The sequence below is a fragment of the Astyanax mexicanus genome, unplaced genomic scaffold (assembly GCF_023375975.1).
Source record: "Astyanax mexicanus isolate ESR-SI-001 unplaced genomic scaffold, AstMex3_surface scaffold_34, whole genome shotgun sequence".
NCBI lineage: Eukaryota > Metazoa > Chordata > Actinopteri > Characiformes > Acestrorhamphidae > Astyanax > Astyanax mexicanus.
Genome location: NW_026040044.1, coordinates 3,557,501 through 3,574,816, shown reverse-complemented (window position 1 = coordinate 3,574,816; position 17,316 = coordinate 3,557,501). Strand labels below are relative to the sequence as shown.

Sequence of the window (17,316 nt, the reverse complement as noted above, 5' to 3'; positions counted from 1 at the left end):
GCTTACCCAGCTTCTGCACCACAGGAACTAGTCAAAACCGAACCACAGGAATTTGGCGAAACTGACCAGTTGTTTAAAATGGAAAATGACAGCGAAGGCAGCTCCAGAAAGTGCAATCAGGTGTATGACGTCATAAACCGCTGCCTGTCGACTGATGAGGCGGTACGAATTCTAACAAATGTGGATGTAAGTAAAGTGAGCTCACTGCAACCAGCGCATCCCCAGTCTGGAGAGCTTTACTTGTACAAATATCAAAAAGGTCAGGGAAATAGAGGTCAAGACTGGACACCGGAGAATGCCCTGTGGATCAACTTGGGTACAAGGAATGTTCCTCACCCTAGAGGTTACCTGACAGTGAGATACTTCGTTGCTCGAGGAGAAGGTCAAGAGATTAGAAGGCGGATATATGAGATGTCTGAAGATGTTGGACCGTACATGTTGGTACATTACTTAGGTGAGAATTCACGATTACGGAGACCTCGTAGACACATCCAGTTTGGCCAACAGATGTTTGCACAAACCACGCCTCAAGAGGAACTCAAGAAAGTCGAAGAGGAGCTGGATATTTCTGATGTTTCTGAAGTGCAGAAGATCACAGAAAACACTCCTGTCAACAGCAAACCACTTGCAGAAACCTTGATGTCAGCGAGCATGGAGCAAAATCCAAACACTGGCGAAGAGTCAGGCAACTTTCTCAACCCCAAAGACATAATGGCGACTCAAATGATGTGCAGGGAGCTGAAGGACTTCGTTGTTCATATGAGTGTTTACCCAGACGTGATTATCGTCGCTGCTTTGCCCGAGATGACTGAGCAGTTCCAAGTGATGCTGAAGAATTCAGATCCATGCGTAACGCATATCCTCTACTACAACAGCACATTTAACCTGGAGAACTTCTACGTGACGCCTCTTCTTTTTTGCCACAATGATTTTGAGGAGAGCCCAACTTTTCCGTTAGCTTTCCACATTCACCAGTGCCAGAAAGAGAGAGCTCACACCATATTTCTAGAGGAACTTCTATGTCTTCTGCCAGATCTGAACTCCAATCGATTCGTGATTTGCACTGATTGCGAGGCTGTCGTCGAGAACTCTGTCAAAAATGTCTTACCCAACGCTTCTGCATTCAACAGCTTCCGTCAAGTTCTGTACCATCTGAGATACAAAGTGATGTTTTGTGAAGAGGATGACATTGAGGACAATGTGCAAGGGTACATGAACAATTTGAAGAGTCTTATTTGTTCGGAAACTGAAGAACAATGGAGGGTTAAACTTGGTTACTTTTCTGTTACCTGGAGCACTGCCTTCCTTGAGTACTTCCAGATGCACCTGGAGGCCCTGACAAAAAGGTCTGCCAGGTTTACCCTCAAAGCACTTGGCCTACCAGAAGATGAAAAGATCACTAGTACTTTTCAAGAACTCAGTATGATGCTGATACAGATGAGGCATAGGAAACTCAGACTGGAAACGACTGTATTCACGACATTCCAGATCTCGATGTACTTCCTAAACGAAGTCTTGAGAAGCAGTTGCAACATGGGGCCCTACAAACCCACTCCCGCAAGCTCCAGAAGTGCTACCGACATGGATGATGTTGACTTCCCAGAGTTTGTTATGACCCCGAAAGAGATTGTCCACTTCTTTAAGAACAGTTTGGCTGATGACAGTGACACCATGCCAGAGCAGGAGGCATCAGGAGGGTACGACCTGGCATCAATGCGACCAATGGCAGAACTGATCATTGAGAAGAACAAAATAAGTCTTGAGCCCAGCATAAAGTTGTTCTTTGTAACGGGGTGGAGGGGCCAGAAATACGTTGTTAAAGTCTACCCAGAAGAACGATGCTCTTGCTTCTTGGCTCACCACTGCTGCCACATACTGGCGGCACGTACGGCTATCGGATTAGAGAAGGAAAAGAAGGAAAAACCTTCCTTCAGATTATGGAAAATGTGTCGGACGGCTGAAACAACACCATCGGGGGAAAAGGGAACCAGTGTTGTACCTCTGAAGGAGGTCAAGTTCACACAGTGTTTCCCAGACGCTTGTGGTGGCGACGCTCACAATAAGGTGAGGTTAAAGATGGCACTGTACACGATGATCTACACCCATTTCCATGAACCCAGTCCTGTTCAAACTAATCTGATTATGCCTCTGAAAATTCATGCTTTCTGTTTTTCCAGAATTACCTGATCCTAGAGGACTCCAGTTCTAGCAGTGAATCTGAGGAAGCTAACGAAGACTCTGAATAAAACCTTCCCATCACAGCTGGTCTACTTTTGTTCTGAAACCAAAGTCTTATTTTGTTATTCAGCTAAAAAGCAAGCCTAAGTTGTATTTTATTCTCTAAATAATGTGGTCTAATTTTGTTAGCATGTCTAATTAATAGTTGTTAGCCCATGTTTAATTTCATTATTCAGCCAATGAGCTAGTCTGATTTTGTTATTTAGCCAATAAGCTAGTCTTATTTTGTTAATCAGCCAATAAGCTAGTCTGATTTTGTTGTTTAGCAAAAAGCTAGTCTGATTTTGTTTTTCAGCCAATAGGCTGGTCTGATTTTGTTATTTAGCCAATAAGCTGCTTTGATTTTGTTATTCAGCCAATAAGCTGCTTTGATTTTGTTATTCAGCCAATAAGCTGCTTTGATTTTGTTATTCAGCCAATAAGCTGGTCTGATTTTGTTATTCAGCCAATAAGCTGTTTTGATTTTGTTATTCAGCCAATAAGCTGGTCTGATTTTGTTATTCAGCCAATAAGCTAGTCTGATTTTGCTATTTTTCCAATAAGCTAGTCTGATTTTGTTAATCAGCTAATGCATTGGTCTGAATCTTGTTATGAGCCAATGAGCTTTTTTGTGTTACGCCAGTGTCTGATTTTGCTACTTAGCCAATAAGCTAGTCTAATTTTGATATTAAAGCCAATGAGCTTACTTGCTTGTTTGTTTTTTCAGCAAATAAACAAGTCTGATTATGTTATTCAATAAATAGGCAATTGGCTAGATTGATTTTGTTTTTTAGCCAATAAGATGGTCTGATTTTGTTATTTACAATGAATTAGTCTGATTTTGTTATTGAACCAAGGAGCTGGACTGAATTTTTAGATTTTTGTTACTCAGACAATGTCTGATTTCGTTAGTTAGCAAATAAACTACCCTGTTGCTTGAACGTTAGGTGAACATTGCTTAAATGTTAAGTGAGCATTAGTTAAACCGTGCTTGAATGTTAGGTGCGTGTTAGTTGAATATTTCTTGAATGTTAGGTGAGCACTATTTAAACCTGATTAAATATTAAGTAATTGTTAGTTGAACATTGTGTAAATGTTAAGTGAGCGTTAGTCAGACGTTGCCTAAATGTTAAGTGAGCGTTAGACGTTGCCTAAATGTTAAGTGAACGTTAGTTAGACGTTGCCTAAATGTAAAGTGAGCATAAGTTAAACCTTGCTTGAATGTTAGGTGCGTGTTAGTTGAATATTTCTTGAATGTTAGGTGAGCACTATTTAAACCTGATTAAATATTAAGTAATTGTTAGTTAAACATTGCGTAAATGTTAAGTGAGCGTTAGTTAGACGTTGCCTAAATGTTAAGCAAGCGTTAGTGTTACTTGAATGTTAAGTGAGCACTTTTTAAACCTGATTAAATATTAAGTAATTGTTAGTTAAACATTGTGTAAATGTTAAGTGAGCGTTAGTCAGACGTTGCCTAAATGTTAAGTGAGCGTTAGACGTTGCCTAAATGTTAAGTGAACGTTAGTTAGACGTTGCCTAAATGTAAAGTGAGCATAAGTTAAACCTTGCTTGAATGTTAGGTGTGTGTTAGTTGAATATTTCTTGAATGTTAGGTGAGCACTATTTAAACCTGATTAAATATTAAGTAATTGTTAGTTAAACATTGCGTAAATGTTAAGTGAGCGTTAGTTAGACGTTGCCTAAATGTTAAGCAAGCGTTAGTGTTACTTGAATGTTAAGTGAGCACTTTTTAAACCTGATTAAATATTAAGTAATTGTTAGTTAAACATTGTGTAAATGTTAAGTGAGCGTTAGTCAGACGTTGCCTAAATGTTAAGTGAGCGTTAGACGTTGCCTAAATGTTAAGTGAACGTTAGTTAGACGTTGCCTAAATGTAAAGTGAGCATAAGTTAAACCTTGCTTGAATGTTAGGTGCGTGTTAGTTGAATATTTCTTGAATGTTAGGTGAGCACTATTTAAACCTGATTAAATATTAAGTAATTGTTAGTTAAACATTGCGTAAATGTTAAGTGAGCGTTAGTTAGACGTTGCCTAAATGTTAAGCAAGCGTTAGTGTTACTTGAATGTTAAGTGAGCACTTTTTAAACCTGATTAAATATTAAGTAATTGTTAGTTAAACATTGTGTAAATGTTAAGTGAGCGTTAGTCAGGCGTTGCCTAAATGTTAAGTGAGCGTTAGACGTTGCCTTAATGTTAAGTGAACGTTAGTTAGACGTTGCCTAAATGTAAAGTGAGCATTAGTTAAACCTTGCTTGAATGTTAGGTGCGTGTTAGTTGAATATTTCTTGAATGTTAGGTGAGCACTATTTAAACCTGATTAAATATTAAGTAATTGTTAGTTAAACATTGCGGAAATGTTAAGTGATCGTTAGTTAGACGTTGCCTAAATGTTAAGCAAGCGTTAGTAAGTGTTACTTGAATTTTTTTTTAAACCTGATTAAATATTTTTTGAACCTGATAAAATATTAAGTAATTGTTAGTTGAACATTGCTTGAATGTTAGGTGAACGTTTGTTAAACGTTGATTGAATGTCAGGTGAGTGTTAGGTGAACGTTGCTTGAATGTCAGGTGAGCACTATTTAAACATGAATAAATATTAAGCGATTGCTAATTGAAGGTTAGTTAAACGTTGCTTGAATGTTAGTTAAATGTTCAGCTAATGTTCAGCTAACTGTCTCAGTCTGTGGGAGTCGCGGCGGGTAAGTAAACGGTTTGCCAAAGGGGACTTTTATTTTGAAGGCGCGTTTCTCCTGTAGCCATTTTGAACGGAGCCCCGCTCCGGTGTGTTTTTATCTCTTTACTGTTTGAGTTTTTCTGTGTTTAATAAGGAAAAGCTGCAGAGAGAGAGAGACATGGAGGAGGTGAGTTCAGATTAACAGCAGATTAAAGACTGATTTAACCAGTTTAACTGAGTGTGAGCGGATTAATCCCGGGTTTAGAGGATAAATAATGATCTACAGCTCTTTATCTTTATTATTAATCACACACTGATTTATACACTGATAAATACACAACATTATACTTATTAACACTGTAGCTGGGGTAAATATGTGTTTATAGTGTTTTTATAGGTATATAAACTGTGAACACTGTGTTATTACTGCAGTCTGGTAGATAATCTAATAATACAGCAGTGAATAGAGCATTCAGTTACCTACTGTTATTATTCATTATAACATTATGACATGTATTTATGTGAAACTCATAATATTATATAGATGTATTAAACAGAGTGATCTATTTTAAGAGTTTATTTATTTTATTGTTGATGATTATGGCTTACAGCCAATGAAAACCCAAAATAAGACCAATGGTACTTTTGGCAGTGTGGGCAGTGTGCCAAATCCTGCTGGAAAATGAAATCTGCATCTCTATAAAAGTTGTCAGTAGCAGAGGTTCAGCATGAAGTGCTGTAAGATTTTGTTGGAAAACAAAACTGCACTGACTTTAGACTTGATAATAAAACACAGTGGATCAACACCAGCAGATGACAGACATGCCTCTCCAAACCACCACTGATCATCAGTAAATTTTACATTTCATTTAAAGTAAATCAAGGGATCAGAGTCTGGAGGAAGAGTGGAGAGACACACAGTCCAAGCTGCTCGAGGTCTAGTGTGAAGTTTCCACCAATCAGTGATGGTTTGGAGAGACATGTCTGCTGGTGTTGATCCACTGTGTTTTATTATCAAGTCTAAAGTCAGTGCAGTTTTGTTTTCCCACAAAATCTTACAGCACTTCATGCTGAACCTCTTCTGACAACGTTTAAAACCAGCCTAATTTAAAAAATAATGTTGGAAAGTACCTGTAAAGGTCTGTAATGTGATTTATTCTGTTGTTTTATTGTCCAGAGTCCATCTGAGAGCCGACCAGCGCACTCCAAACCCTCAGGTGATGCTCCTCTCCTTCATACACACTCTAACCTGCGTGTTCCTTAGAAGTAATGAAATACACCAGTCCTGCTTAAATTTTAATAAACACTTTCTAACCTTTAAAAAAAAGCTCTTTTATTGTGGTAAACGCGTCTCACTGAGAAGTACTGCTTAGGCCAGTCAGCTCTCCACTCTGCTCCGCCCCTAAACCCATACATCACCAAGTGCTCCTCCCAAACTACTCTTCACATAATTTTTTTAACCTGTTTTCAAATTTGATCTTAGGGTGGAGTCTCAGGCTAAAATCAGAGGGGAAGATACTATAAGAGAATTTGTTTCTCTGATTTTGCTATTTATAGGTTTATGTTTGAGTAAAATGAACATTGTTGATTTATTCTATAAACTACAGACAACATTTCTCCCAAATTCCAAATAAAAATATTATCATTTAGAGCATTTATTTGCAGAAAATGAGAAATGTCTGAAATAACAAAAAAAAAAAGATGCAGAGCTTTCAGACCTCAAATAATGCAAAGAAAACAAGAAAGTTCATATTCATAAAGTTTTAAGCGTTCAGAAATCAATATTTGGTGGAATAACCCTGGTGGTTTTTAATCACAGTTTTCGTGCATCTTGGCATCATGTTCTCCTCCACCAGTCTTACACACTGCTTTTGGATAACTTTATGCTGCTTTACTCCTGGTGCAAAAATTCAAGCAGTTCAGTTTGGTGGTTTGATGGCTTGTGATCATCCATCTTCCTCTTGATTATATTCCAGAGGTTTTCAATTTGGTAAAATTTAAAGAAACACAAGTTAAGGAGTCTGTCTACTAAAGTCTCTCAATAAAAGTTGGTTTCCTGACTTATCTTAATTTACCTTTATCTTTAAAGAGAGTCTAAAGGAGAAGGAGAAAGATGGGGGGAGCAGTGAGAACACAGCGACGTCCAGCTTCACCAAACCATATACAGGTAAACCTGCAGTTAACACACATGCTCTGCTGTGTCCAATCAAATTACACCACCATGATCATGTGACCGCTGATCTCTCTCTCTCTCTCTCTCTCTCTCTCTCTCTCTCTCTCTCTCTCTCTCAGGTCATGCTGCTAAGTCCGCTCCTCCCTCGTCTCCGTCTGCATCCTCCGGTCGAGCGAAGATGAGTGTATGTGGGCCGGGCAGTAAAAACCCCTCCTCCTCCTCCTCCTCTTCCTCTCTTTCTTCATCCTCCTCTTCCTCAGCCCCGCCCCCTAAGGTCCACCGCGCCCGCAAGACCATGAACAGACCCCCCATCACACAGGTGACCAATAGCAATTACATATTACTGTTATAACAGTGACTGAATCATTTTTAGGTAATGTGTCATTTATAGCAGGAACTGAATTATGTCTATTAGATGCTAAATCATACGTAGCAGATACTGAATCATTTGTATTAGGTGCAGAATTATATAAGGTAGTTACTGAATCATTTTGTAGTAGATACTGAATAATTTATAGTAGATACAGAATTAAATATATATATATATATTTATATATATATATATTTATAGTAGAATTAAATATATATATCATTTAAGGTAGATACTGAATCACTTGTGTTGGGTACAAAATAATATATGGTAGTTACTGAATCATTTATACAGCTAACTGAATCATATTGTAGTAGATACTGAATCATTTATACAGCTAACTGAATCATATTGTAGTAGATACTGAATCATTTGTGTTGGGTACATAATTATACATATGGTAGTGACTGAATCATTTGTAGGATTTACTGAGTCATTTTTGTAGTAGATACTGAATTATTTTGTGTTAGGTACAGAATAATATATATGGAAATGACTGAATCAATTATAGGAGGTACTAAGTCATTTTTGTAGTAGATACTGAATGATTTATAGTAGATACAGAATTACATATATATATAGTAGTTACTGAATCATTTGTAGTAGATACTGAATCATTTGTGTTAGGTACATAATTATACATATGGTAGTGACTGAATCATTTATAGGATTTACTGAGTCATTTTTGTAGTAGATACAGAATCATTTGTATTAGGTACAGAATTATATAAGGTAGTTACTGAATCATTTTGTAGTAGATACTGAATGATTTATAGTAGATACAGAATTACATATATATATAAAGTAGTTACTGAATCATTTGTAGTAGATACTGAATCATTTGTGTTAGGTACAGAATTATACATATGGTAGTGACTGAATCATTTATAGTAGTTACTGAATCATTTGTAGTAGATACTGAATCATTTGTGTTAGGTACAGAATTATATATATGGTAGTGACTGAATCATTTATAGGAGGTACTGAGTCATTTTGTAGTAGATACTGAATCATTTGTGTTAGGTACAGAATTATATATATGGTAGTGACTGAATCATTTATAGGAGGTACTGAGTCATTTTGTAGTAGATACTGAATCATTTGTGTTAGGTACAGAATTATATATATGGTAGTGACTGAATCATTTATAGGAGGTACTGAGTCATTTTGTAGTAGATGCTGAATCATTTGTGTTAGGTACAGAATTATATATATGGTAGTGACTGAATCATTTATAGGAGGTACTGAGTCATTTTGTAGTAGATGCTGAATCATTTGTGTTAGGTACAGAATTATACATATGGTAGTGACTGAATCATTTATAGGAGGTACTGAGTCATTTTGTAGTAGATACTGAATCATTTGTATTAGGTACAGAATTATATAAGGTAGTTACTGAATCATTTTGTAGTAGATACTGAATGATTTATAGTAGATACAGAATTAAATATATATATATAGTAGTTACTGAATCATTTGTAGTAGATACTGAATCATTTGTGTTGGGTACAGAATTATACATATGGTAGTGACTGAATCATTTATAGGAGGTACCGAGTCATTTTTGTAGTAGATACTGAATCATTTGTGTAATGATATATGGTAGTTACTGAATCATTTATAGGAGATACTAAATCGTAATTTGTGAAATTGGATCCTGCTGATTCAGTCCAGACTGATATTATTATTTAATAAGTGTTATCATCAGACTGATAGATCAGATTGATCAGGGTGTTAATCAGGTATATTAGTGGATAATAAGGTGTTATAATGATGTGTCTCAGGTTCGCTCTGTTGAATCGTCTGCTGCGTCTCCGGTGAAGCCAGCGACGGGAAGCCCTGTGGAGCCGGACTCAGGTTTCTGTGATGATTGAATAGTTTATTGTTTTTTTTGTTTTGTGGGCGGAGTTATAACTGTGTTAATGTTATATCACTGTGTGTTTATGCAGTGAAGAGGCTGAAGGTGTCGACGGACTCTGACTCCACAGCGCCCTCTATAAAAAGCCCAGTAAAAGCACCAGAGGTGAGACACAGTACAGTCACTGATCAGCACAAGTTTGTGTTTTCTTTCTGTAAAATAATATATATTAATATTGTAATGTGTTTATTTCAGCCCACAGTGAAGGAGGTGAACCCTGCAGTCTCTGTGGCATCACCAGTGGTGGAGAAGGCGGAGCCTGTCGCTGAGGCAACCAAAGAGCACCATGGTGGTTGGTTGGAGGACCTGGATGATGAAGCAGATGAGGAAGACTTCCACCTGATGTACAACAGCTACGCAGGAGACGACGTCATCTACTCCGACAGCAAGGTCACAATAAACCATATTATTTATATTATATTATGTAATATATACATAATATATACAAAATTACACAATATATGAAGAAATTAGTCTTTTTATCAGAAAAACAGCTGAAGAATGTAAAGAATAGACCTTAAAAAAAGAGATATGCTAACAACTTCCTTTACAAAACACAATATTTTAAATAGTTCCATAACCACTGTAAACAAACCTAAAATACTCAATGTTTAAGTTTTAAAAGAGATATTTCTCAAATGCTTTATTGCACCAGTAAGACAATAGTTTAGTAGCAATGTATATGTTATTATTTGTTATTAATGTTATTATTGAAACTATTAGAGGCATTACAGTATTAAAATCATTTATCATCTTTTTTTCTTTTTTAAACAATTTATAAATACTAAATATTTTTTTACAATATGCATAAATGTTTGTTTCTTTTACAATACAAAAAGTATCTTTTTATCTGTTTTTCGTACCATTTCTAGTTATTAAATGGACCTGAAGAGCTTAAAAATAAATAGTAAATAAAAATTAAGGGGGAAAAAATGGGGGTGTTCTAAAACTTTTGACTTGATTTATTTTATTATTTTTTCTGTACTTTGCCTAGTTTTGAGTAATATGTAATCGAATAGGATTCCCTATAAGCAGAATTCCTATTCTAAATCATTATTACATATTTTTTCCAGTATTATCCCAAATATACAAAAATATAATAAATATAATTTTGACTAGTAAAATGTCTAAAGCTGAAAAAAATGTCTAAAATGATATAATAATAGAGATTTAAAACTCTTTACATCCACAATGCATTTTTCTACTAGTCTGAGCTAATTCTGAGATGTGATTTTTGTACTAGTTACAATTACTATGTAGTAGAGGTGGGTGATATGTGTTATTTCAACAATATACCTTTTTTTAACAAGCATATAATCAGTGATTAAACTACATTAATAAACTGAGCGTTTTATTACAGAGAGTGTAATTAGTTGTAATTATTTATTTGTATGTTAAAAACGAGATGAAAGAATCTGGGTGTTAAATCTGTTGTTCCTCCTGCAGTCTGATGATGGAATGATGGAGGGACCTCTGGAGGTTCGAGTGGGAGGAGACATGACTCACCTGTCTGATCAGGTACGCTCCTTCAGCCAATCAGAGATCTTTGCTGTTGTTAGTTATGAAATACATTTGTTTTAAGCCAAATTGTATTAAAATACTGAACATACAGAGCTGAAATACACAGGCGTGCCAAAATTCATGGGACCCAGTATTATTTTAAATGTACTTTGTATCGACACAGTTATAATTATAATTATTATTATTGCTGTGAATATACTTAATATTGATTATTAATATGCCCTACTATTGATGATTGATTGTTTAGTACGCTGCGTCTGAGCTGCGGCCCAGCGCAGGTCTGAAGCAGCATCAGCAGCAGGAGGAAGAGCGAGAAGCTCCAGCAGCTGCAGAGACGGGTCAGAACCTCCTCAAATCTCTCTATAGAAAGTGTAACAGTTTCTTATTGTTTAATGAATTAAGATTAGAACTTGTTTAAAGTATTAGTTTAAGATGAATTTATATGTTTTATGTATTTTGTTCATGCGTGAGAAATCTGTTCAGAACAGTGGCGGATGCTGGTCTTTCAAGGAGGGGAAGCTCAATTTCGGCCTACATCCTAACATATGTAGTTTTATTTATACGTAAATTCTACGCTCCCTGAGATTTATTTTTTGTAAACAAAAGGCATTATTTTTAAGTTTTCACTACACAACAAAAAGGTACCCATTCTTTACATTGAACAATTACATAAAAAAGACGCTATGACATGAATAAACATAAAATGATCAGTAAAAAAAAAACATTACGCAAAATCTTTAAAGTTGGTAAAGTAAAAAATGCAGGTAAATTTATTTCCTTTTTGGACAGGTTTAATTTCCTTGAATAATCCTTTTATTAATTTAAATTATTTAAATTATTTTTAATAATAACACAATACTTACTACTGGCCCCTGTTCATTTATGTCCTGAGAGTTTCATCAAGAGGAATGGCCATCAGTACATTTTATTTGTTACAGCACTTCCAGTCAACCAGCTCACTTTATCAAACCAGAACAGCTGAAAATACCTGTTACTTTTCCCCACCTTTTACACCAAATTAATCTGAGCAGTTGATCTGCTCTGCTGCTGTTTAACTCTAAGTTTTTCTTCGTAAGGAAGACTATCAAATGGCTTCTCCAAAATCCGTCCACAACATTAAAACTGCCTGACATCACGGATTTTTACACTAAAAGATCGCTGATTCGCTCATTTCGCTGTCAGTCAAAAAGGGACTCCGCCTCAGACAGATCATCCAATCATCACGCAGAAGCTGAGCGTCCGGGCCGGCCGAGGCCAGCCCACTGCTCCATAGACCCCCAGAGACGCTGAGCGTCCGATGGGCGGGACAAAGCCCAGCGTTTATCCAATGACTCGTCTCGTTTGGCCGCGCGCTTTGCTCCACTATTGAAGTCTGTGGACTGTTTAAAGCAGCGCTGTGAAGCTGCGGGAATGAGTGAGAGGAAAGCCGCGGCGTTACCAGTGATAAGAAGCTGATTCTGAACTAAAGTTCAGCGCGTTGTAGCGCATATTTAATCAGTGACACGTACACACAACAGTATATATTTAATCACTTATTTTTACATTTTAGGGGAAGCTGAGCTTCCCTTGCAGTCTTAGAGCAATCGCCACTGATTCAGAATGATTTTAATAACAATATCATAATTTACAATGACTTTTTTTTTTCTCTAATCTGATATAATTTAACATGGTTTAAGAATATTAAATACTTTGTGTGTGTTGTGTGTTATTTCTGTGTGTGTGTGTGTGTGTGTGTGTGTGTGTGTGTGTGTGTGTGTGTGTGTGTGTGTGTGTGTGTGTGTGTGTCTACAGCTGCTCCAGCAGGGGGCTCCACTGATTACACTGAGGTTCCTCTGGGTTCGTTGGATATCTCGGCTGCAGACAGCCTCACTCTCTCCCCTCATGCAGGTCATTATCAATATATTATAATAATCATAAAACACTGTTTTAAACCCCTCATTTTTATTAAGTTATTAAACTGAGCTTTTTAAAAACATTTTTCAGGCTGTTAAAAAATAAATAAAGCTGCAAAATCTGTTGAGAATGATGTTCGTTATCATTGCAACACTAAAGAAGTATAGACCATAAAAACATGAACAATGTGAACAATGATCCACAGACCTAAACATCAGTAAATTAGGATACAAGAATCCAATATAATTTCACATGGTTTAGGAATATAAAACATTTTCTAAACTAACTAATTTGTCTATATTGAGCTTTTAGTCTATGTCCAAACACACACAAAAAACAGCAGTACAGCTACGCACTGCAAGATCATTAAACACAAATAAAACAACAACAAAAACATAATTTACTATAACTTTAGTCTAATCTAATATAATTTCACATGGTTTAAGAATATAAAATACTTTCCGAACATTTTTCTATTTTATTTATAGTACTTAACTATATAGCTTAAGTAATGTAAGATAATTTAACATGGATTATTAAAATAAAATACTTTCAGAACTGCATGATTTTAACATTCTAACTTCTACATTATTTTTTAAAACGCAGTTTGATTTGTTACTTTGCTATATTGTGATTATCACATCATAGCTTTAAAAAAAAAAAAAAACAGGCATTAAAAAAAATATTGTCTCTCAGATTGTATTGAATCGATTTGTAGATCTATTGATCTGATATTCTCTCTCTCTTTCTGTGATAGACGGCAGTGATAGAGAGATGGAGCGGATGGAGGAGTTGCCGTTGTGTAGCTGTAGGATGGAGGCGCCACGTGTAGAACGGCTAACTGCACACACACACCGTACCTGCATGGCCATCGAGAGCATCAACGGACAGGTGTGTCTCTATAAAACACTTATAAATGCTCATATGATCCATAGGCTCATTCTGACAGACTGTAATACACTACAGGAAGCGTAGGGGGCGCTCTATAATGCTCATATGATCCACAACACGCTCATTCTGACAGACTGTAATACACTACAGGAAGCGTAGGACGTGCTCTATAATGCTCTATAATGCTCATATGATCCACAACACGCTCATTCTGACAGACTGTAATACACTACAGGAAGTGTAGGGGGTGCTCTATAATGCTCTATAATGTTCATATGATCCACACGTTCATTCTGACAGACTGTAATACACTACAGGAAGTGTAGGGGGCGCTCTATAATGCTCTATAATGTTCATATGATCCACACGTTCATTCTGACAGACTGTAATACACTACAGGAAGTGTAGGACGTGCTCTATAATGCTCTATAATGTTCATATGATCCACACGTTCATTCTGACAGACTGTAATACACTTTTCTCCTGTGTTTCTCAGCTGGTGGGTTGTACTAATCAGATAGTGAAGGGGGAGACGATGCGTCCCTCCAGTCGTGTGTCTCTGATGGTGCTGTGTGAAACTCATCGCTCTCACATGGTGAAACACCACTGCTGCCCGGGCTGTGGATACTTCTGTCTGTCGGTAGGTTTGTAGACTGATAGTAGATCAAATATACGTTCATGTATTTGTAATATTGTATGAAGAACTGTACCACATCCTGTCATCATCAACTATACACTATATTGCCAAAAGTATGTTTGACAGTTGGCTGTGGAATATTTAGTAGTGAGTAGTGAAATTTCACGACTGGACTTGTTGCACTTGTTGATCACTATGCTTGTATAGTTGTAATATACAGTATCAGTCAAAAAATTGTATGCAACTTAAATTTCTTATTGTATTTTTCGAACTATAAGATGCACCGAATTATAAGGCGCATTAAGTGACACTTGTTAGGATTCCTACTTCGAAGTGAACAAGGGTGTCGCCATTTTTCCCTTCTAATGATGAAGCTGAGGGGGAAGCACCTAAGTAAAAAAAAAAAAAAAAAAAACATTTTCTTTTAAAGTTAAACGAGCACTGAATGTTAATCTACACAGATTTCTCTCCTGAAAACTGTTTATTTTGGTGAGTAAAGCGATTCCATTTATTTACAGTAAGCTTAGATTTACAGTATTTTGTCCTTTCTTCCTTACAACCCAAATGATAGAGTTCATACATAAAGAGCACATTTTTGGATATTAGGTGTGCCTTACAGTCCGAAAAATATTATTTTAAAATGTTCTGCATTGTAGATTAATACTAAAATCATCCAAACTATGAATAAAAAAAATATGGAATTATTTAATGAACAAAAGAAAGTGTTAAACAAACCAGAATATATTTTATATTTTACATTCTTCAAAGTATCTCCTCTTGTTTATATGATCAGTTTTGAACATCTCTGCTGGATTTTCTCAGTCAGCTTTATGAGGTAGAGTCACCTGGAATTCAGGCTTTCAGTTAACAGCTGTGCTGAACTCATCAAGAGTTAATTACTTGAATTTCTTGTCTCTTAATAAAGTGTTTGAGAGCATCAGTTAAAGTAAAGTAGTGAAGAGGTAGAGTTACAGGTATACAGTGAATAGTGAATATTTGAGTAATGTTCGAATCCAGATTATGAGAAGCAAGAAATACTCAACTAAGTAAAGAAAAAAAATGACTTTAAAGTCCATCAATTCAAAACAAAGTATTTAAGAACATTGAAAGTATCCTCAAGTGCAGTCACTGCAGAGACCATCTAAAACATTAGAATGGTGAAACTGGCACTCATCAGGGCCACCCCAGGAAAGAAAGAGCGAGAGTTTCCTCTGTTGAACAGGATTATCTAAAAGCTTCTTCACAGAGTATTTTAGTTTGTTTAACACTGTTTTTAAGTTACTACATGATTCCTTATGTGTTTCTTCATAATCTGATAGATCACTTCACTATTCAGAAGAAATGTAGGAATAAAAAAATAAAAATAAAAACATTGACGTTTTTACCTGGTACTGTATAATGATTATGATTTAATAGTAGTAGTAAATGAATAATAAAGTATTGTGTGTATAAATGTTTAGGGAACGTTTCTGGAGTGTTGTCCGGACATTCGTATCGCTCACCGCTTCCACCGCGGCTGTGTGTCGGTGCTGAGTGGGGGGCGGAGCCGGGGAGGTGTGGGCGGCGGCCTGCTGTTCTGCCCGCACTGCGGAGAGGACGCTTCCGAGGCCCAGGAGGTCACCATCCCCCCGGCAACACCGTCACCGGGGGCGACGGTAGTCACAGCAACCGCCTCCTCCACTACCGCCACACCCTCACTGCTCCCGTCCGCGCTCTCCGTGGCAACCACAGCGCTTAGCAACGAGAAGAGGACTGGTGAGCCAATCAGGTGAGAGAGTTTTTTTTTCTTTTTCTTCTTGGCAAATTGTTGTATGTAGTAATATTATTTAAAAATTATATTTAATGGCATAATTTTGAGATTTTTTTAAATTATTTTTATTATAATTTTTTTATCAGTGCTCGAATGCACTGGAGAGGTGAGGCCAGAAAAGGGGTGGAGCTACAGTTACAGCCTACCACTGCTTCAGCTGCTGCTACTGCTGCTGGAGGGGGCGGGATCGAGGACGTGGTTGCCCAGGGCGATGAGGGCGTGGACAGTGTTGGCCCCTCCCTCGTTCTGCCCAATGGAAAACCAGTCTGCCCAAGTGCAATTCCTCCAGGAGACAGGAGGGCGGCGCTACAGAGAGCCATTCTAACCCAGGATACAGAGAGGTATTATTTTATTTAAAATATATATATATATATATTTTTTTTTTTTTCATTGGCTGTTCCTATGAAATTCTGTCATAACCATTCCTGCATTCTGATTGGCCAGGAGGAAGAAGCTGAGGTTCCACCCCCGTCAGCTTTACCCAGCAGCCAAACAGGGGGAGGTCCAGAAAGTTCTGCTCATGCTCAGTACGTACCAACATCCTCCACCAATCAGCTTTCTCTGTGAATTTAAAGACAATTCATATTTTTGTCAGAAACTGAACGAAATGAAACATTAAGCTTAATTCAGAATAGCGTAAGTCTATTCTCACAGGATTTTAGTAAGTTATTAATTGTAACTGTTGTGTCACTATTAAATAAATTAAATGGCATACATTATTTTTAATGTTTTTAATTTGCTTTTCAAAGAAAAAGCCATAACAAAACTACAATTTAAATATTTATTAAACATGGGATACTGTAAATATTTGAGCAGACTTGTCAGCAAAGCACAATGTAACCTAAATGAGTTAAAATAAAGGAGTCATTGTTATGTATTAATTATTTTGGACACAGAAAATTATTTTTTTTTCCATTCAATTTTAGAATTATCCAAATAATTCTGTGCATTCTACATGAGAAGAAAGAGCACTATTCTGCAAAAACAATAAACTTTCACACTTAGCTCAAAAGGTTTTACTGCTCAGTGACCAATGTAGTATGGAGCTACATTGGGTGTGTTGATGGTGTAAAAATAGCCATTTCTTTTCATAGTAACTCTATGCCCCCATCACTGGCATTGTAAATCTGTTGGGAGCATCAGCTAGAAGCTCTGTATTTGGGAATACTGGAGGGTGAATGGAGTTCTCCT

The 17,316-nt window shown here is 36.6% G+C and overlaps 2 protein-coding genes across 2 annotated transcripts in view; both read left to right on the top strand.

The window, feature by feature from the left end:
• The first annotated feature begins 372 nt into the window (after nucleotides 1-372).
• Nucleotides 373-2,261, top strand: LOC125790047 (uncharacterized). The gene is made up of 2 exons (XM_049473153.1): nucleotides 373-2,064; nucleotides 2,178-2,261. Exons 1-2 carry the CDS (start codon nucleotides 412-414, stop codon nucleotides 2,244-2,246), a joined length of 1,722 nt encoding a protein of 573 aa, XP_049329110.1. The 5' UTR covers nucleotides 373-411; the 3' UTR covers nucleotides 2,247-2,261.
• Nucleotides 2,262-4,985: 2,724 nt separating this feature from the next.
• The window catches only part of LOC125790042 (histone-lysine N-methyltransferase EHMT2-like), a 26,150-nt gene continuing 13,819 nt past the window's right edge, over nucleotides 4,986-17,316 (top strand). The window contains exons 1-15 of the mRNA XM_049473138.1: nucleotides 4,986-5,099; nucleotides 6,090-6,129; nucleotides 7,002-7,079; nucleotides 7,205-7,404; nucleotides 9,240-9,312; nucleotides 9,405-9,478; nucleotides 9,569-9,763; nucleotides 10,820-10,891; nucleotides 11,142-11,232; nucleotides 12,686-12,781; nucleotides 13,545-13,678; nucleotides 14,175-14,318; nucleotides 15,776-16,083; nucleotides 16,212-16,466; nucleotides 16,570-16,652. Of these exons, the coding sequence (XP_049329095.1) occupies nucleotides 5,091-5,099; nucleotides 6,090-6,129; nucleotides 7,002-7,079; nucleotides 7,205-7,404; nucleotides 9,240-9,312; nucleotides 9,405-9,478; nucleotides 9,569-9,763; nucleotides 10,820-10,891; nucleotides 11,142-11,232; nucleotides 12,686-12,781; nucleotides 13,545-13,678; nucleotides 14,175-14,318; nucleotides 15,776-16,083; nucleotides 16,212-16,466; nucleotides 16,570-16,652 (1,852 nt within the window). The 5' untranslated portion in view covers nucleotides 4,986-5,090. The remainder of the gene's footprint in view (nucleotides 5,100-6,089; nucleotides 6,130-7,001; nucleotides 7,080-7,204; nucleotides 7,405-9,239; nucleotides 9,313-9,404; nucleotides 9,479-9,568; nucleotides 9,764-10,819; nucleotides 10,892-11,141; nucleotides 11,233-12,685; nucleotides 12,782-13,544; nucleotides 13,679-14,174; nucleotides 14,319-15,775; nucleotides 16,084-16,211; nucleotides 16,467-16,569; nucleotides 16,653-17,316) is intronic.

Coding starts and splice junctions, on each gene's coding strand:
- LOC125790047 (XM_049473153.1), top strand. CDS start 412: ATGTCTGAAGATGTTGGACCGTACATGTTGGTACATTACTTAGGTGAG. Junction 2,065..2,177: donor GTGGCGACGCTCACAATAAG/GTGAGGTTAAAG, acceptor CTGTTTTTCCAG/AATTACCTGATCCTAGAGGA.